Raw genomic sequence first — 21415 nt, 5'->3', positions numbered from 1 at the left:
GTTTTTAAACAAAATGGATTTATTGTTCCTGTTACATTTTTAATAAAAAAGCCAATATGTGTTCATTTTAGAAAATACAAAAGGGAAAAACAGCATATTTTCACGGAACCGCCATTTCAAAATAATCGTGATTATCTTTCCAGGACCCTTTCTACATAGACACATACAGTGGTACCTTGGTTCACGAACTTATTTCTTTCCACAATTCTGATTGCAAACCAAATTGGATAAGAACTGAATCAAATTTTTCCATAAGGACAATATTGAACCTAACTATTGAATTTGATTCGGTTCTCATTCATTTTGGTTTGTGACCAGAATCGTGGAAAGAATTAAGTTGGTGAACCGAGGCACCAATGTACTTACATTTACAAAAATCCAACCATTATTTATATTCTGATTGTAATTATGTTTTTACAAAAGTTAACATGAAATCATCCTCAGCACAATATTTTCATATTAAATATCATGAAAAAAGATGAAGAGAAACCAAGTATATTATACTGAATATAATCAACCATTTGTTCTTAAGCCTTTATGCCGCTTCCAATTTACTTTGCTTTTAAAATATATTTTGAGAAACATCCTTAAATAATTCTTAGAAGTGGATTCCCTTAAAAGCACCAATTTAAAGACACAACAGCAAAGTTTTAATTCATCCATCTATCCAGTGAGAACCTTCTTTTGTGTCTGGTAAAAATATTCTGGCCATTGGAGACTCAACAATCTACAAAAATACAAGAAGTCCTAATGCCTGACAATACATATGAGAATTTGTTTGCATGACTTCATAATATGATTTGGCTTCTAAAATATTTGTGTCTTTGTGAGGGGAGAAAACTAGTTAATGTTTTATTACCAAAGCTGATTATTTTCATAAATACTGGCTATTTGTATTTATTTTATATTTTATTACTATATGTTTGTGATAATAATTACATTCATCCTGGGGAATTGAGGCATATGCATATTTCATCTTGATCATTTTTACTTCCTTTCTCCCTCTCTGCCCTCCTTCTTCCCTCCTTCCCCTTATCCCCTTCACATATTCACAGAAACTACCTGTTTCCTACTATTTGTATTTAATACTCACATTTTTTCCCTTTGATTGCTTATAGTAACCAATACCCATGCATACTAGTATCAGGCAATAATTCTCATGGGAGAGAAAAGAGATATTTATTAACTGTATAGATTGTCAAACATATTTATGATAATTTAAGCCTTTTAAAACAATCTACACATTTTCTTTTTAAAATTAAGCAATCAGAATGCTCTAAAAGATATAGAGACTAGATATGAATCATATGACTGAAAAGAACCATTCTTTAATTTATGGTATTGTTTTTAACTGTGTTATGCATGTAAAAGAGGTGACTTTTTTTTATTCTCAAGTTCTTTTACTGGTACATTTTAGGTATACAATACGTTTACATTTATCATTGGGTGTTTGTACCTGCACATGATGTATCTCAGTTCTTATTTTTTCCCCATTACCTGTGCATCCTTCACCCACTCCACCCTTCCTTATTTACATAGACTTAATTTCCATTTTTTTTTTCTTTTCTCATAATTTTTCCTTTCCCTTCTTTCCTTTCCCCTTCCCCTCCCTTCACCCCTACCCCTTTGGACTTTTCTTCCTATTTCAAATTATCAATTATTCATTTTAATCGTTTTAACCCTTATTTACACTTTCAGTTTCTCACACTAGAGAAACTATTCGGTATTTACATATGTGTGTCCTATTTATTTCACTTAAGAGTATGGCCTCAATATGCATCCATTTAGCTATAAATGATTCTAGTTTCTCGTTCTTTATGGCTGAATAGTAATCCATTTTATAAAAACAAAAAACAAACAAAAAACCCCCACATCTTCTTTGCCCAGTTTCCAGTTGATGGGCACTTGGGCTGTTTCCAAGTTTTAGCTGTTACAAACTGTGCCGCTATAAACATGGGTGCATATATATCTCTGTGGTATGATTCTTTTAATTCTTTTGGGAAGATAGCCAGCAGGTGAATAGCTGAGTCAAATGGGACCTCTAGCCCTAGTTCTTCGAGGTATCTCCATACTGATTTCCATAGTGGTTGCACCAGTCTGCACTCCCAACAACAATGGAGAAGGGTTCCTTTCTCCCCACACCTCCACCAGCATTTGGTTGATTTCTTGATAGCAGCCATTCTTTCTGGGGTGAGGTGGAATCTCAGTGTTGTTTTCATCTGCATCTCTCAAATGACCAGTGATGTTGAACATTTTTTCATATATTTATTTGCTGCTTTTACTTCTTGTTCTGAGAATGTCTGTTTATTTCAAATGCCCATTTTTAAATTGGGTCTTTGAATTTGGAGGGTCTGATTTTTTTCAGTTCTTTATATATTCTAGATAGTAGTCCTCTGTCTGAGCTACAGCTGCTAAAAATTTCTTCCCACATTGTAGGTTGTCTGTTAGCTCTTTTGGTGGTTTCTCTTGCAGTGCAAAAGCTTTTTAATAAGATGAGATCCCAGTTGTTGATTCTTTGTGCTAGTTCCCGTGCTACTGAGGTTTTGATCATAAAGTCTTTTCCTATGCCAATGTCTTCAAGAGTTTTACCTAACTTATCTTCCAGCAAGTTTAGTGTTTCTGTTTTAATATTTAAATATTTAATCCACTTTGATCTTAGTTTAGTGTATGGTGATAGGTATGGATCTAGTTTTAATCTTCGGCAGGTTGAAATACAGTTTTTCCAACTCCATTTATTAAATAGGCTATCTTCCTTCCGATGAGGGTGGTTGGCTCCTTTGTCAAAGATGAGGCGGCTGAGTATGTCTGTAGTTGTTTCTGCATCTTCTAATCTATTCCACTGATCCTCAGTTCTGTTCTTTTGCCAGTACCATGCTGTTTTTATCACAGTAGCTTTGTAGTACAGTTTCAAGTTAGGGATTGTGATACCCCCTGCCATGTCTCTGTTGCCTAGAATTGGTTTTGCTATTCTAGGTCTTTTATGGTTCCAAAAGAATTTTTGGATTATTTTCTCTGGTTCTGTGAAGTATATTGTTGGAATTTCAGTCGGGATTGCATTAAATCTATACAGCAGTTTTGGAAGTATGGCCATTTTCACTATATTGGTTCTTCCTACCCAGGAACAAGGGATGTCTTTCCATTTTCTTATATCCTCCTCCATCCCCTTTTTCAGAGTGCTGTAGTTTTCAGTGTAGAGGTCTTTTCCTTCCTTTGTTAGATTGATTCCTAGATATTTCATTTTTTGGATACTATTTTAAAAGAAATTGTTTCCCTAATTTCTCTCTCAGTGAGTCTGCTGTTTGTGTACAAGAAGGCTATTGTTTTTTGAATGTTGACCTTGTATCCAGCTACTCTACTGAATCTGTCAATTAAGTCTAGAAGTCTTTTAGTGGAGTTTTTTGGGTCTTCTATGTAAAGTATCATATCATCAGCAAATAATGACAGTTTCACTTCTTCCTTTCCTATCTTTATTCCTTTTATTTCTTTCTCTTTTCTAATTGTTCTGGCTAATGTTTCCAGAACTATATTGAACAAGAGTGGTGATAGTGGGGATCCTTGTCTTGTTCCTGATTTTAGCATGAAAGTTTTCAGTTTTTGACCATTTAGTATGATGTTGGCTGTTGGTTTTTTATAGATAGCTTTAATCAGGTTGAGATAAAGACCTTCTATTCCAATTTTCTGTAGGGTTTTTATCATGAATGGGTGCTGGATTTTGTTGAATGCCTTTTCTGCATCTATTGAGATGATCATATGGTTTTTGTCCTTGACTCTGTTATTATAGTGTGTTACATTTATTGATTTATGAATGTTGAACCATCCTTGCATCCCTGGGATAAATCCAACTTGGTCAGGGTGTATGATCTTCTTGATGACCCTCTATATTCTGTTTGCCAGTATCTTGTTGAAGATTTTTGCATCTATGTTCATTAGGGAGATTGGTCTGTAGTTCTCTTTTTGGGTTGGGTCTTTCCCTGGTTTTGGAATCAAAGTCACACTTGCTTCCAGGAATGAATTTGGAAGCCTTGCTTCCCTTTCAATTTCCTTGATGAGTTTAAAGAGTAATGGCATTAGTTATTCTTTAAATGTCTTGTAGAATTCAGCAGTGAAGCCATCAGATCCTGGGCTTTTCTTTGTTGGTAAATTTTTTATTACATTTTCGATTTCACTCATTGTTATTGAGGTGTTTAGAATTTCTGTATCTTCTTTATTTAACTTTGACAATTTGTATGTATCTAGAAATCTGCCCATTTCTTCTGTGTTTTCCATTTTATTAGAGTACAGGTTCTCAAAGTAGGTACTGATGATCCTCTGGATTTCTGTTGGATGTGTTGTGACTTTACCTTTTTCATTCTTAATTGCATGTATTTGTGACTCTTCTTTACTTTTTTTGATAAGGTTGGCTAAAAGTTTATCAATTTTATTTATTCTTTAAAAAAACCGACTCTTTGATTCATTGATTTTTTTTGTATCATTCTCTTATTCTCCACTGCATTGATTTCTGCTCTGATCTTTATAATTTCCTTTCTTGTATGAGCTTTGGATACGTTATGCTCTTCTTTTTCTAGGAGCTTGAGGTTTTGCATTATGTTATTTATTTGAGTTCTCTCTTTTTTCCTAATATGGGCATTCACTGCTATGAATTTCCCTCATAGAACTGCTTTCATTGTGTCCCATAGATTCCTGTATCTTGTACTGGCATTATCATTTATTTGTAGAAACTGTTTAATTTCTTCTTTAATTTCCTCTGTGACCCATTGATTGTTCAGGAGGGTGTTATTCAGTGTCCACGTGTTTGTGGGGGTTTTGTGGTTTCTTATGTGATTGATCTCCAATTTTATTGCACGATGGTCTGATAATACAGGGGGTAACTCCAATTCTTTTACATTTACTTACACATGTCCTATGAGCTAGGATGTGGTCTATTCTGGAGAATGACCCATGTGCAGCTGAAAAGAATGTGTATCGCAATTTTGTGAGTGGAACACTCTGTAAACAACTATTAAGTCCATTTGTTCAATAGCTTGGTTCAGTTCCAGAATTTCGTGGTTAAATTTTTCTAATGATCTGTCTATTTGTGATAGTGGGGTACTGAAGTCCCCCACTACAATTGTATTAGTGCTTATTCAGTTTTTCATGTCCATTAATATTTGCTTTGTATAGTTGAGGGCATTCATATTTGGTGCATATATATTTATGATTGTCATCCCTTCATCTTGGATTGTTCCCTTCACAAGGATATAGTGACCATCTTTGTCTCTCTTAGTTTTGGTTTGAAATCTACTTTGTCTGCAAATAAGATTTCTACCCCTGCTTTTTTCTGGGTTCCTGTGGCATGGAGAACTGTTTTCCATCCTTTTACTTTCAGTCTATGAAGAGTTAGGTATGTTTCTTGTATACAGCATATTGTTGGATTTTGCTTCTTAATCCATTCTGCCAGTCTATTTCTTTTGATTGGTGAACTGAGGCCATTAACATTCATGGTTATAATTGATAGATATTGATTCATCCTTGTCATGATGTTTTACTTCTGTTGGCTCTTTTATTTATTTTTCCCCCTTTCCCTTTAGTTTCTTACCTTGCCTAATGGCTTCCCTCTGTTGGGCCTCATGGAGTTGTGACCTTCATTGTTTTTTTCTAGGATATTGTTTAAAATTGCTTGTAGTGCTGGTTTGGTGTTCATGAAATTTCTCAGGTGTTCTTTGTCTTGGAAGTATCTAATTTCCCCATGGATTTTGAAAGATAATTTTGCAGGATACAACAGTCTAGGTTGGAAGTTATTTTCCTTTAGGGCTTGAAATACTTCACTCCAGGCTTTCCTTGATTTGAGGGTTTGTGTTAAGACGTCTGCTGTAATTCTCATGGGCTCCTTTGTAGGTGATTTATTTCCTTTCTCTAACTGCTTGTAAGATTTTGTTCTTCTGCTGGGTTTCTGGGATCTTGACTATTATATGTCTAGGTGTAGATTTTTTTTGATCGTGGCTAGCTGGAGTTCTATATCCCTCACTTACCTGTATGTCCAGTTCTCTACCTCTGTCTGGGAAGTATTCCACTATTACTTCTGTGAACAGTTTTTTTATGTCATTTGTACTTTCTCCTGTTTTTTCATGGACTCCTATCAGTCTTACGTTATTCGTCTTTACATCGTCTAGCAGCTTTGGATTGATTTCTCGTGCCCCCTTACTATTTTTAAGAAATCTCTGTTTCATGTCCTTAACCATGATCCTGTCTTCTATATCTGATATTCTATCTTCAGATTCCCCTAATCTGCTGTGCATACTTTCAAAGGAGTTTTTAATCTCCTGAATATCTGTTTGAATCTGTTTCATGGATTCTGTTGTTGAAGCCACTCAACCAATTGTGGTACTATGTTATGGCAGCCCTAACAAATTGATACAAATGGAGTTGAACACTTCCTCATATCTAAAATTAAGATCCTTTCTGATTCAAAATCCTTCTTTAAAACTCAGAAATCTAGGCCAGAAAAAGTTACAGGTCAAATCCAATGAGAAAAAAAAAATCTATTTATTTCACAAATTATCTTAGTGTAATGGAATTTTACCACCCCAAATGGTACATGACTGAGAGGCTCACAGGGGGCCTTGAGATCTTAGTCATTGTAGGTTGGCCATATTTATGGAAGCAGTATTGGATCTGAAGGCAAAGTGAAGAAACTTTCTGAATTTATTAACACAGCCACTTCACTACACTTACTGAAAAGAGTAAGACTTTGCAAAATCTCACTAACTTCATTGTGGATGGACAAATGCCCAAGTGACTGGGAAATGATTGAAATGTCTCCTAATAAAGTCAGCAGAAAATATGTGTATGACTAATGGGAAAGAGATCTCAAAAGAAAAAAGAAAAAGACTGAGAAATAGATTAAATCTTATCAAAAGGCATTCAGGAAGATTGTCTATGGCCAAAGTCCCTGTCACTTTCAATTCAGTAAATATTTTTAAAGTTCATGCATGGTACTGTGAGGAAAATTAAAATCAGAAATTAACCCTGATCTCAAATACTTCTTTATAAGTTATGAGAAAAAAAAAGACACAAACTCAAATGGCTATAATTTCATGTAGGCTTTAATAAACGCTATAATGAAAATAAAAATATAGTATGGAATCACAGAGAACAGAGAAGGTAATTCTAGGATCACTGGAGCAGACTTCTTGGTAGAAATGCCATTTGTGTTGGGTCTGGAGGTGGACAGGTGAGACTGCAGAGGGAGAAACTTTCAAGGCAGATGGATTAAAACAAGGAAAAACAGATGTTCTTTCTTGAGGGCAAATCATGGTCAGTGAAAAAGTAGGAGTCTGTCATGCTTACTTGAGGAGTTGTATTGAGAGGATGGACCATTGACCCTGGACTTGAAGTCAAAGAACCTGGATTTGAGTTTTGTGTTCACTATTTCTTAGATTTATGACTTCAATCTTCCCGAGTCTCATTCTTCATCTCTGGAGATCTCTACATCAGAAAGCCTGATATGCAATAAAAATTCAGTAGATGTCACCTGAACCTATATAATTCAGACTTGATTCTGTAAAAAATGGAGAGCAAATAAAAATTTTGAGCATTCAAGTAAGATGACTAGAACTAGACACTTGAAAATTTATCCCAGCAATATGGCTCTGCTGGAGGTATAGGAAGTAGGTGATGGGTGTAGGAGACTTTCCTGGAGAGCAAATGGCACTGGGCTATGCAACCTAGGTTGCAAAATGTGGTTTAAAAAATCAGATTCTGAACCTGTGTTTCTTTTTTCAAGTAATATTTTTCTCTAGGAACTACCTCTGGATTCTCAGTTACCATATCTTTCATAAACTATTTCATAAATCAATAAAACCTATTAGCTGATTAGATAAGAAAGTAATGAAGATAAGGAAAATAGAGAAATTGAAAATAACATGAAATGAAAAGCTTTATGCATTAGTTGGGTTAGTAGATAACTTCATTACTAACAATACAGAAGAAAAGAAAATGAAATGCTTGGAGGGAGAATATGAGTGTTACTTCTAAACTTCATGGACTATCTTTCAATTAGACATATAATTATATGAGTATTCAAAAAAATTAGGTATTTTAGGTTAACTCATATACCTTGTAAACATAAGATTTGAAAACAAATTTTTTCTTCAATTTATAGATTATTTTCATTGGCGATTCAACCAACAGAGGAATCATGTACTACCTGATCGAAAGAGTGAATGAAACACTGCAGGAATGGCAGAAGGTGCATGGTACTAAACTATATCCCAATGTCAATGGTGGAAAGACTCTGATCAGTTACTCCTACTATCCCCAATTCTGGATAAGCTCTTCATTGAGACCAACATTTGAGAAAGCACTTGAGCATCTCTTGCAAAGGTACAATGGAACTATTATGAAAGGCACAATGCCACAATGTACTGATGTTTTACTAGCAGTTATAATTGCTCACTATATATCAAATGTACTGAAAAGCTTAGATACCCTGTAATGTGGCTGAAAATGAGTTACAAATGACAAGGAGGTCCTGTGATCAGGAAGCCAGACATGGTTCAGTGAAATGTGAGGCCATGCAGTTAAAATGTTCACCATCTGTTTTAAAGCAACATGTGTTGTTTTTCTTTCTGGATTTCAGATCAAGTCCACTAGAGAATACTGGCCAGACAGTATTGGTTGTTGGTGGTGTTCAGTGGCTTAATTCCAATCACCTGCAAATTATTCACAAGGTTTTGGAGAGGTAAATTTATATAACAATGAATGTCATGAATATTCTACATTTTATAAAGGTAATATTGATATGACTGAGTTTGATCCAGATGTTAAAGAAAATTTTGTAATTTAAAATTAAGAACTTAAAACCTAGTTTAAAATATTTCAAAATACTTTCACATTCAATCACAACAGGACTCTCAGTATCTAATTTTAAATGTAATGCAGGTCAAAATATGATTACTGACACAAAACTCTATCCACAAAAGTAGCCCTAATATACATCAAATCTATAAAGTGGGAATTTAATCCTATATCCCATTTATCACATTCTAAAAGAATTCTGTTCAATTTATTTATATAATTAAACATCTATAATGCAAGTGAAGTTTGTGACTTTAGAATTTTAATTATTTTGTTCAGGGAAAATTTACTTAATATCCTAGTGATCATCAAAACTTTGGGAATTGGATTTCACTTGCCAGTGGATGGAGTTCATTACTTAACACAGGTAAGCTCATTGCTTCTAGGCCATGAGAACCTCATGGTTCTTATATAGATCCCTGCTTGGAAATTACCCAAAAGACACTATATAATATTCACCAACTTTCATAAAAACCGAAAGAGATCATATACTTAGAGATTAAAATTTCAACTCAGTTATAATTATTCCTGGAGACAAAGAGACCATGACCTACAGATGGCTTGTAAATAATGTGCTGAGTTCATTAAACAAGAAAGGAGGCAGGGCCAGGGATTTAGCTCAGTGGTTCCGCCACCTGCCCCACAGTGCAAGGACCGGAGTTTGATCCCTGGTAGCAAAAAAAACAAAAAACAAAAAAACAAAACAAGAAAGGAGGTGTCAACTATGCAAAATAAAGAATGGAGGCATAGATGAGAGAGATTAAGTATCTGTATCCCACCGGTGTTTCATGCACATTTCAAGGCAACATTAAAAGGCTTTCCTTTCTTTAGGTTCTTACTGAAACCGCAAATGAAACTGTTAGTACCAATGCGTCTTTGGAGAAAGAGTGACCTTTTTGAAGATGAATACTTTAAAATAATTTATCTTTGAAATTTTATCTGTTTTGTCCTCTAATTGTATATTCATAAGTGAAGACCTTGGCCTCTGATCAGTTCTTAAAGAAGATAGTAAATTCATCTCAGCACTCATAGAGGCCTCAGAACAAAAAAGAAAGCCGACATCAGAAGTCAGAGAACCAGATGCTCCTACTCAAGTGAGCAGAGTCCATGAACAGTCCAAGGGCTGTGTGCAGTTGCAGAGTCATGGTTCAGGGGAGCACTGGGAATTGGGCAGGCAGGAAACTATCCGTTTAATATGGAAGGACCTTCAGGGAATGGGGAAAAAATAAGAACCAAGATACATCATGTACAGGTACAAGCACCCAATGATAAATGTAAACATATTGTACACCTAAAATGTACCAATAAAAGAATTTAAGGAAAAAAAAAAGAAAAAAATATGGAAGGACCTTAAGATTTACTTTTGTGTTTGTGTTGAGTGCTCTTAGCTTTTCCCAGCATAGAATACAGGATCTCCCTCTCCTTTCTCAAAATTTCATCTGCCTGAATGCCAAATCTTTTAAGATGTAAAAACAGGAGAATTGGTAGAAAGTGGCCTACATAAAACCTCCAAGTTCAGCATTCTGGTGGCAGCAGAGGTTAAGGTAATTTAAAATGAGTAAATCATTTAACACCTGGAGTAGCTGAAGAGTTTAAGATTACTGGGGATCAGGAGGGGGCACTTTTGATAATTTTTGCTATGGGTTATGAGTTAGTTATTTTTTATGTTATTTGAAGAATATCCATCAAGATTTTTTTTAAATGTCTCCCTCTCCCTCTCCTTCTCCCTCCTCCTCCCTCTCCCTCCCCTCCCTCTCTCTCCTGAATATTGTGATTTTTAAAAACTGTATATCCTTTTATTGGTACATTTTAGGCATACAGTATAATGACATTCATCATTGGAAATTTGAACCTTTAACATAATCTCTCTTGGTTCTTTTTTCCCCCTTCCCCTACCCTCCCTTCAAGCCCTCCATCCCTCCCTATTTACAAGGGTTTTGCTTCCATTTTTTTATTTTCTCATATTAATTCCATTCCCTTCTTTCCTTTCCCCTACCCCTAACACATCCCCTTTGCTCCTTTTCTTCCTATTTCACATTATCTATTATACCTTTTAGCCCTTATTTACACTTTCAGTTTCTCACACTAGAGAAACTATTCAGTATTTACACATGTGTCCTGTTTATTTCTCTTAAAGAGTATTGCCTCAATGTGCATCCATTTAGCAACAAATGTCTCTAATTTCTCATTTTTTATGGCTGAGTAGTACTCCATTTTATAAAAAAAAAAAACACATTTTTTTAATCCAGTCTGCAGTTGATGGGCACTTGGGCTGTTTCCAGGTTTTAGCTATTACAAACTGTGCTGCTGTGAACATAAGTGTACATATATCACTGTGGTATGCTTCTTTTAATTCTTTGGGGAAGATACCCAGCAGGGGAATATCTGGGTCAAATGGAACTTCCAGTCCTAGTTCTTTGAGGTATCTCCATATCGATCAAGATTTTAATTCCTACTTGAAGAGTCCAGTAGCACTATTATGCTTTTTTTGCTTGCAACTCTTTTCAGCACCTGGAGCACTTTTTGCCCTGCTCATATTTAAGATACTAATTCACAATCCACTCATCTCAGCAACTACTTCTTCATATGCACTGTGTGTCAGAACTGTAATAAAGATTATGCCCACTACCAGAGCTTTGCTGGTGCTCCTCAGTCTTTTCAAATGAAGTGAGGACAAAAGGAGAGATGAGGAGGAAGAAAACATAGTTAGAAGGAGAAAGTGATAATAGCAAGTGAAAGCAGAACATAACTCCTCATCACATGCTCACATGGCCACTCTCCCCTCCGCTGTGGGCTCATCTTACATCTCTTGCTCTAAAAACTTATACACACATGTGCACACACATAAGACCAGGGAGTTCAGTCAAGCTGAGTAATTTCCCTTCTCCAGCACACCAAGCTCACAGTCACCTCAAGGCCTTTGCAATCACTGTTGCCTCAGCTTAGAACCATCTGTCCTAACCCCCTCCCCTGTATAACTTCCAGGCACCCTTCATGTTTTAATCTACATGCTCTTTTCTCTGGGAGGGCTTTCTGGACACACTAGATTAGTTTGGCTCCTCCTTCCATGAGCTCCTTTAATAGTGTCTTATGTCCTCCTGTCACTCAACACATACAATCCTTGCTTGTCCATGTATCCTGTAATCTGTGACAGCAAGGATGTAAGGATGAGCAGGTGGCTTGCACGGCTCACTCTGTGGTCCCAAATGCCAAACAATTCTTAGCACATATGAGACCCTTCAAAAATACACAAATGAATGAATGAATTTGTTGTATACCTTAGATGCACCCCTTTTTGTCTGAGAAATACATTCTCCTGTTACACTGATGACTTACATTTGATTCATGGTGGGAATTTTCTTTTGTTACAGAGACTCAACTTGTACCTGCCTTTGTGCTAATATTCAGTACTTTTCCTTACCAGAGGACCCAGAAAGAGTCATCCCAGCTCTAGAACTCTAGGTGGATTTAGGGAGGGCCTCCGTGGCTACTGCATTACAAATCAAGTTCTTCCTCTCGCACAGTTCACACTTTGCTCCCTCATACACATCAATCCCAAGAACACTGTTCTGTTCCCCTCATGCATCCAAATTTCTGTTTCCCATAGAAGTGATTTTTCTCTAGAAAATTTTCTCTAGAAACCACTTAAAGTTCTACATACCTTTCATAACTAGGTACATTAGAATTGAGAAAATACTTGAACTTGAAAGGAAGAAACCTACACACGCTATTGAATATATCGAATTTCACTTTTCATGTGCCTTTGGAGGCCCCGAGCAAATTTGCGTGTCTCTTTCCCTCCAGATTGCTTTTGAGCAAGCCTTTTCTATTCACCACTACTATTTTAAGGGAAACATTCTTCTTTGAATGTCATGTAAGAATAAGTATGCAAGCACAGTGAAGAAGACAGAAAATTGTATGTATTTGTGCTGGTTCTTCTGACCTTACAGTTGCATTACCAAATGCAAGTTATTTTGCTTTTTTACCTGAAAAGTGAAAAATTCAACTTGCCCTTTAGAAAGGGAAAAGGGAGTGCAATTTCTTCCCTGTGTTAGCTTGGCTCCTCCAAAATCAACAGCAAGACACAACTGGCCCAATGAGAGACTGCAATAGGGGGAAAGGCTGGGAAGGGTGCAGGAAGAGGCAGAAAGCATTTCAGACCATAGCAGCCAATGCATATCACTCAGTCCTGCACCAGGGCTCTTCTGCCCACCTAGTATGTGTTAGAAACTGTGTTTGACTGTAAAATGTGTTTGGTACAAAATATCAAGAAGGATGAATTGGGTAGGAAATTACAGGTAATTTCTGGGAAACTCTTTGCCAGGTCATTAAGTCCTAAAGCTAGAGTAGTTAGTAGTCTCCCCTCTGTCTTAGTCACTTTCTTCGTCACTGGGAAAAAGTACTCAGCACCCACAACTTAAAAGAGGAAAAGTTTATGTTGCCCAGTGTTAAAGGTTTCAGTCCATATTGGGCTGGCTCCAAGGCAGGAAGGCTTGGGGGAATGGCCTGCTTCGGGGTGGAGCGATGCCCGTGACAGGTAGCCAAGAAGCAGAGAAAGTAGAGAAGTCAGGGAGAGAGATACACCCTTCACAGTCAAAACCCCTTTGACCTGCCTTTTCTGACCAGGCCCTGCCTCCCAACAGCACATTTAGTTGTGAACTCATCCATGGATAAATACACAGCTGAGTACAACACCCCCATGATCCAGTCACCTTCCAAAAGCCCTTCCTCTGACCACAAGCTTTGGGCAGACATTGCAGACCCATTCCACAACATCCTCCCCTTGACTGAGTGCACCTAAACCAGGTCTCTAGCCACGCTCCATCCACGTCCAGGATGAGGAGCGGGGTGGGCAAGGAATGTAATCCAAGTAGCAGCAGCTGGAGCCTTCACTTAATTCTGCTGCTCCCCAAAGCAGGCTCTTCTCTTCTGACTAGAAAGCCTCACTCTAGGCTGCTCAGGAACTCCCTCCCAAAGCCCCGCCCTTTAGCTCCCCCCTGCTCTGGACACAGCTCCTCCTTCTTTCAGTTCAGCCCGGCATGTTTTCCTCTAATAAAGGATTTACTAGCTTTTTATACATCTGTTCCTCTTATTTTCTAATGCTGTCTCAAGAGCAGATACTACAATTTATTTGTTCCTGTATTACTGTCCCGGAGGAAGAAAGCAGCTTCCAGTTAATATTCAAGTGACTAAATGAATGAGAATACAAACAGATGGACCTAACACTTGGGATTCTTAAATGTTGGTTTTTAAATTGAAAATTTTAGATATTTATTGTGGACAATAAATGTAATTCCTTTTTATGGAAAGGAAAGTTCAGATCTGTGTGCCTCTAGGTATTTATGTATTGTTTTATATATACTCATAAATAGTTACATTGATGTTTTGAATTTTCAAAAAGTTAGAACATATCTAGAAAATTCAGTGAAATTCTTCCTTTCACATTATGCTCAATCTCTTTAAGAAGAAAATATTTATATGATTTCTCCTTGAGTTATTAAATCATAAAATAATCCTCTTAAAATGATCATTCTTCTGCTTTAATACAGAGTGAAGTTCAAAACTTATGGAAAGAAAATATGATTATTCTGGATACTGCAAAACAATATGGCTATGAAGTAGTTGACACGTTCAGTATAACAATGGGACGACACAAAGAGTTTCTGCAGGGCAACTGTGGATGTCATTTCCATGAGGTATTTATGTTGGGTCTCTGATGTTTATAGCTTTTAATTTTTAAAAATTGTGTTGTCTGTTTTATTTTGTACATACAAAAATGATGTCACACTGCACCTGCCTCGCAAGCACAAGGTCCTGAGTTCCATCCTGGTAACAAAAAAAAAAAAGAAAAAATGATGTCAGGAGATGTGTTCCTCATCACTCTGCCAACATATGGAGTAATTACAACTTTGACTGTGTGAATGAGGTATTGAAAAAGTTGCATATAGACACTGAAAAACTGGGATTACTGTTTAGTGCCTGTGAGACAATGGAAACCTGGGGAGGATTTACCTTCTCCGACAGACTTCAAGCCTTCCCATCAGAAATCTCATCCAAAGAGAGTGACAAAACTCTCTAGCTTGAAAATCAACACTATTTCATGTGCAAAACTAATGAGTGGTTAAGTCAATACATAACAGGAAGGCTTGTATTTTGAGTAATTTTTTTCTGCCCCCAAGGGTAATAGTGATTTTATTTGTAAACAGTAATTAAGCAGGCTGGGCCCTTCAAGTGACAACAGAAAAACATTTTCAGAGGAAAGATAGCCTCTTTAATAAATGGTGCTGGAAAAATTGGGCTTCAACTTGCCAAAGATTAAAACTAGACCTGTATCTCTCACCATGCACTAAACTAAAATCAAAATGGATTAAAGATCTAAATATTAAAATAGAAACTCTGAACCAGTTGAAACAGAGGTTAGGTAGAACCCTTGAAGACATCAGTGTAGGAAGAGATTTTAGGAACAAAACCTCCTTTGCCTGTGAACTAGCACAAACAATCAACAAGTGGGATCTCTTCTTATTAAAAGGCTTCTGCACAGCAAGAGAAACCACCAGCAGTGTGAGAGACAACCCACGATGTGGGAAAAAATCTTCACCTGCTCTTCCTCAGACAAAGGTCTACTATCTCAAATCTATAAAGAACTTAAAAAGATCAGACTTCCCAAATTTAAAGACCCAATCCGAAAATGGGCATCTGAAATGAATAGACATTTCTCAGACAAAGAAGTAGAAATAGCAAATAAATACATGAAAAAATGTTCAACATCACTGGTCATTTGAGAGATGCAAATGAAAACAACGCGGAGATTCCACTTCACTCTGGAAAGAATGGCTGCTATCATGAAATCAACCAATAACAAATGCTGGTGGGGCTGTGGGGAAAGAGGAACCCTGCTCCACTGCTGGTGGGAGTGTAGACTGATGCAACCACTGTGGAAATCAGTATGGAGATACCTCAAAGAACTAGGACTGGAAGTCCCATTTGACCCCACTATTCCACTGCTGGGGATCTTCCCCAAAGAATTAAAAGAATCATACCACAGGGATATATGTGCACCCATGTTCATAGCAGCACAGTTTGTAATAGCTAAAACTTGGAAACAGCCCAAATGCCCATCAAATGGAGACTGGATAAAGAAAATGTGTTTTTTTAATAAAATGGAGTACTACTCAGCCATAAAGAATGAGAAATTAGAGACATTTATAGCTAAGTGGATGCACATTGAGGCAATATTCTTAAGTGAAATAAATAGGACACACGTGTAAATACCAAATAGTTTCTCTGGTGTGGGAAACTGAAAGTGTAAATAAGGACTAAATGTATAATAGGTAATGTGAAATACGAAGAAAAGGGGCAAAGGGGAAGGAAGTGGGAGGGCTAGGGGAAAGGATAGAAGGGAATGGGATTAATATGAGAAAATGGAAAAAAGGAACAAAATCTTTGTAATTAGGGAGGACTGGAGGGGTTGAAGGGAGGGCTGGGCAAGGGTGAAAAATCAGAACCAAGAGAGACTATGTAAAGGTGCAAATTTCCAATGATGAATGTCATTATATTGTATACCTAAAATGTACCAATGATTAGAATGAATAATCAATAATGTAAAATAGGAAGAAAAGTTCCAAAGGGGTAGGGGTAGTGGGAGGGGCAGGGGAAAGGAAAGAAGGGAAAGGAAAAAATGATGAGAAATGGAAAAAATGGAAAGAAAGTCTTTGTAAATAGGGAAGGGTGGAGGGCGTGAAGGGAGGGCTAGGAATGGGGAAAAAATAAGAACCAAGATGCATTATATAAAGGTACAATTCCCAATGAGAAATGTAATTGTGTTGTATACCTACAATGTACCAATAAAAGAATTTAATACAAAAAAAAAAAACATTTTCCTCTTTTTCCTCCTGTCTTTTCAACTCTTCTGTGTATTATTTTCACCTATCATTCAAATAAAATTTTGGGTAGATCCCCCATAACTTTAAAAGGTCCTATCACTTTCCAGTCCCATCTGGTTTCATAACTACATGCCATTCCCCTCCCCCAGCTCAGAGATGCCAGAGTCTCAAAAAATAGGGGAAAGAATGCAGAGGATTTTGTCATTTCCCCATTTTGCTTTGCTCCTCTTTTTTTTTTTTTCTTCTGCAACATGCTTTCTAGCTATATCATGCTACTTCTTCCTTTTTTAAGAGTGCTTTTGTTAAATTGAAAAGACTCCTCACTGGGATCTTCTGATTGCAGCCTTCTTGATGGAGGCAATACCTCTCTTGCAACTGGATTCTTTCTTTGGCCCCTTGTAACCAACTGTCCATCATCCCTCTGTGGGAAGTCACAGTGCTCCTCCAGGTATCTTCTTGGAAACTATGCAAATTGACACTAGGCTTGCTGTACTTAGTTGTTCTCATTTGGTCTACAGAAATACTCATCTGCTGTTGATGGAAATACAATTAATTTTCAATGCAGCCATTGATTTTCTCTTGCTCTCTCATTCTCTCTGCCTTCATAAAGATGATTGACAGCCACAGAGTCTCATACCAGTTTTAATACACACTAGAAGCTAGACATGTATCTAGCTCTCCAAGCTGACCTTTTGAATGCCTTATCACTTGGTTTAAAGCAAGGATGAAACAATTCCCCAGAGAGAAGAAAATCAGCATATTTGGAAAACTCTTGTAGTTCTTTTCTTTCTTTTTCATCTCAAAATTCTTTTGATGAGACAAGGGTTTGCCAAACTGGATTTTGTCCACTCTTTTGAAAGTCCTGCATAGTTTATCCAGACATTGCTTGGAATATGATGGTTCTTGGAAATTCTTGTTTGGGTCCAGGTCTCGGGAGATTCCACAGTCACTGAGATGAAGAGTGGCTCTTTTTACTTTCCTATCAGATATTGATACATCCATTCTGTCTTGTTCAGCTCCCTTTGTAAGCCAAAGGGCTTTCATTGTTTGGGTCACTAGTGAGATGACAACTAAGGTTTCTCTGTAAATCTCTTTTCAGTCTCATTATCAAATCTCATCTTGTTCCCCAGATTCTTACAAATATCCCCCAAGCTATTAACACTGCATTAACTCTGTATAATTTACTGATGGTTTCACATTATTCCTTTATTTGACCAGTGGAACTGCATCTTAGAGAAGTGAGAGCTAGCAGTGGCAGTAGAGAACATGACATTTTAAGTTTGGATCTAGCAGCGTGAAGCTTGGCCATGCTGTTGCAGAACAGTATCTTAACTGGTAAGATACTGTGTCTACTAATTGCTTCTACAAGAGAATATACACCCATTAAATACTTATCCTATTTGTAAAAAGTCAAATCTTAGAAACAAAAGAGTAGTAGCTTGGAAGAGAAAGAAACAATGAACTTGCAGCTGAGCCAGTCTAGGATCACAGTTGGTCACAAAAGCAAGCTGATGGTTGCCAAAAGCACAGAAATGGAGACATTTGAAAGACAGCACAGAAACCAGGGATGTTTTGCCTGTTTTAGAAAAGGCTTATTTATTTATTTATTTATTTATTTATTTATTTATTTATGTTTATATAATGTGTCTTCAATTAGTATTTTAATGGGGGGAGGGTGTCTGCTTTTCGTTTTCAGCTTTAGTGTTCTGAAAGTCTGAAAAGGAAATTTTCTCCAGTGATTTTCAGCATGGCTCCAATTAAAAACAGAAGATGTCCTTCCCACATGATTGTATTACACATATCTCCTGCCACAATGTCAACTGGTTTATACTAAATGTCCTGGAATGTGAAAACCACAAAAAGACCCTTTGAAACATCAGCACTAAAATATTAGTGTATAAATATTTCCAACAAAACTATTTTTAATTTGCAAAATTATACTTTGAGCATGTTAGGAAAAATTATTTAATTTTATAACTTGTGTACAATTATGTACAAATTGCTTCTTAATTATATTTCTAATGTATGCTATCTTGATGGCAAGTTACGTAAGTCTCCCCAGCATTATCTCAGTTTTTCCCAAGTGGGGTTATCCATTTGAAATTTTTATGCTTGAGCTGAAAATACGATTCTGGAAACATTTGCCTTTTTACAATAAACAGTCGAAAACATCATCTTTCCCTTTCTCAATTGACTCACTTTATCATAAAGTCTGTAAACTAATTCACTGCTTTGGCACAACTGTTTAATTTTTGGACAGTTTATACCACTGATACATCAGTAAGTCTCTAATGATGACACTGATTTTTAAAAATCTTTTTAAACCATCACCAAACATCTTAAACGTTGTTAGTTTATTATAGTCAAAAAATTTAAAACTCCATATAAAGAATGGTTTGATGACAAATGTCAGGGAATAGTTGGTTACCAATATCATGCAAAACATATTAGAGGACATACAGTCTATTGAAAAACAGCTTTTGCCCTGTGCTTATGAGCCTGCCTCTCCCTACAAAAGTTTACGGAGAAATAATAGCAAGAATGAGAAACACTTGTATTAGTCAGGAGAATCTTGTGGGCTGTGGGCTATATCTATTCCCACAACAGAGTCAAGGATACCTGAGAATTGATACAATCATTACAATAAAGATTTTGACATTGCTTATTTTCTTTGTGTTCCTAATTCTGCAATAGATATAACAAGCCTGAGTTAGTGAACTCTTAATGACGTAGGTGAGATTAAAGGTCTTGGAGTGTTGCTTTTTTCTGTCAAGGTACCAAAAGAGAGTTACGTTGCCACTGTGAATCCATAAACAATTTCCCAACTGGTGCACATCAATTTTGACTAAAAAGTTCCTGCTGATTAGAAAAGCAGGTGTTTCTCTTTGTGGGTGGAAATGGAATTTTGTTTTCCAAATGTGTTTACACAGGGCAACAAAAAGGATCCAGGTAGCTGTTGCCCAAGAGAGGTCTTGGATGGCACCTTTCATTATGTGACAAACATCTACTGGGAAAACGCTAAAACCTGGGAAGCATTCAGTAATATCATCAGCCCAAACCTAGTTGCAGAATTGCTGTATGATTATTAGTCTAGTCAGTTGTATAGACCTTGTATATCTTCATTTTCTGACAAATATAACTGCAGCTTTTGATTCAGCCAACAAAAACCAGCTGCCACCACAACCCAGCAATAAAACCAACAGGTTTCCTTTGATTCTGGCACCATGGAAAGAAAAAAAAGGGAATTTCAGTTCTTTGTTAGAGATTATCTTCCATTATTATTTAATCTTAATCTATGTTTTTTATTAATCTTAAATAAACAAATGATTATGTGGCTTAGAAATAATGCTTTTGTCTTTCTCCTTAAATATTAAAAGTTTACTAACTAAACAGAGTAAAAAAAATCTTTAAATTTATCTGTGTAAAATACTGAAATAGTGACTTTTGAAGAGAAATGAACAAATGAACTAAATATAGTTAGCTGATTTAGGAGATCCCAGAATTTAATTAACATGGCTGTTTTCTAACAAATTAGTAATGACAATTTATTCAACAGATATTTTTGAGTGTCTATGTAGGGCTAGGAGACTACCTTATAGCAATAATGGTGAACCTTTTAGAGCTTTTAATGATACAAACAGCCCACTGTGGCACATGTGCCCTAGGTTTGCTGCCACTGCCTTATAGCATTTCAAAGGCACCATGCCCCAAAGGGAGAATTAATATTACGTTAAAGTTTGTTCCCCTCTGGTATGTGTTAATATACTCCATTGCAGCGGCATTTAAAAAATACAGCCATCCTTAACTTTTGCTTATGCTTCTTCAGCCCCTAACAACCTCAATGAGCCATTTACCAAATCTTGTTTACATGCTAAATATTCTTCCAAGTCTTTCGCCTAGTCTCTGCTTCAATTGCCTGGACCTTGTTTATTCTCCCACCTCATCATCCAACATTTGTTTGGTGAGTCCAGTTCTTGAGCTAAACACTAGTGATGCAAAAATAAATAAAACACATTTTTTGCCCTGAAGATATTGCTACAAAGGGTAAGCATATAAACCCATATAATGAAACACACTGTGTTAGGTGTCGTGTTGGAGATATAAAGAGGCCATTGTGACCACTCCAAGAAGGGGTATCTAACTGAATCTGAGGACTGAATGTATCTCCTCTTGAAAAAAAAATACTCAAGTTAATTTACACAAGATGATCAGGCCCTTGTCAAGGTAATAGAATGATCAGGGGAATGAAGACATAAAATATGGTGCTATCCTTTAAAATCTTTTGCTGGCTCTTTACTCACTGCTTGCCTTTCCTTTACCCCTCTTTTTAAGGAAAGAGTTTGCAGGCAGTTCATTCTACATAAAATGATCATTATTCATTTCATCATCTTAAGGTCAATTCTAAAATTTTCCATTAGCTGATTGAAGGTCAGTACTTGGTAAGAATGAATACATTGACCACAAAAGACCCCAGCCTTTTGCAATATATATTTTGTAATATATAATTGGGTTCAAAATCCTATTTTAAATAGAGCACCTCATATTAAATGGTGATAACATCAATTAAGTTAGGATCTCTTTCTTAAGAAAGATAGTTAACTTGTGTTTTCTAATCCTGCTAAATTCAAGTACAAGTTCTAGAGATTTCTTAGTATTTTCTCTGTAAATGATCATTTCATCTACATATAAAGATTTTG

At 36.4% G+C, this 21415-nt stretch overlaps 1 protein-coding gene across 4 annotated transcripts in view; it reads left to right on the top strand.

Moving 5' to 3' along the window:
- Window positions 1-21415, top strand: part of Cped1 (cadherin like and PC-esterase domain containing 1) — a 280168-nt gene that overhangs the window by 244520 nt on the left and 14233 nt on the right. For 2 of the 4 annotated variants that reach the window (XM_021237581.2, XM_004856454.3), the window contains exons 19-22: window positions 8141-8361; window positions 8618-8719; window positions 9115-9202; window positions 14385-14531. In XM_021237581.2, coding sequence (XP_021093240.2) covers window positions 8141-8361; window positions 8618-8719; window positions 9115-9202; window positions 14385-14531 — 558 coding nt within the window. The remainder of the gene's footprint in view (window positions 1-8140; window positions 8362-8617; window positions 8720-9114; window positions 9203-14384; window positions 14532-21415) is intronic. The other 2 variants (XR_002386701.2, XR_002386702.2) reach the window with 2 other exon arrangements.

Source organism: Heterocephalus glaber, unplaced genomic scaffold, assembly GCF_053883595.1.
Source record: "Heterocephalus glaber isolate CG9 unplaced genomic scaffold, H.glaber_assembly_v1.0 deba00000546, whole genome shotgun sequence".
NCBI classification, from domain to species: Eukaryota; Metazoa; Chordata; class Mammalia; order Rodentia; family Bathyergidae; genus Heterocephalus; species Heterocephalus glaber.
The sequence above is the reverse complement of the archived record's forward strand: the minus strand, read 5'-3'. Positions and strand labels throughout refer to the sequence as shown.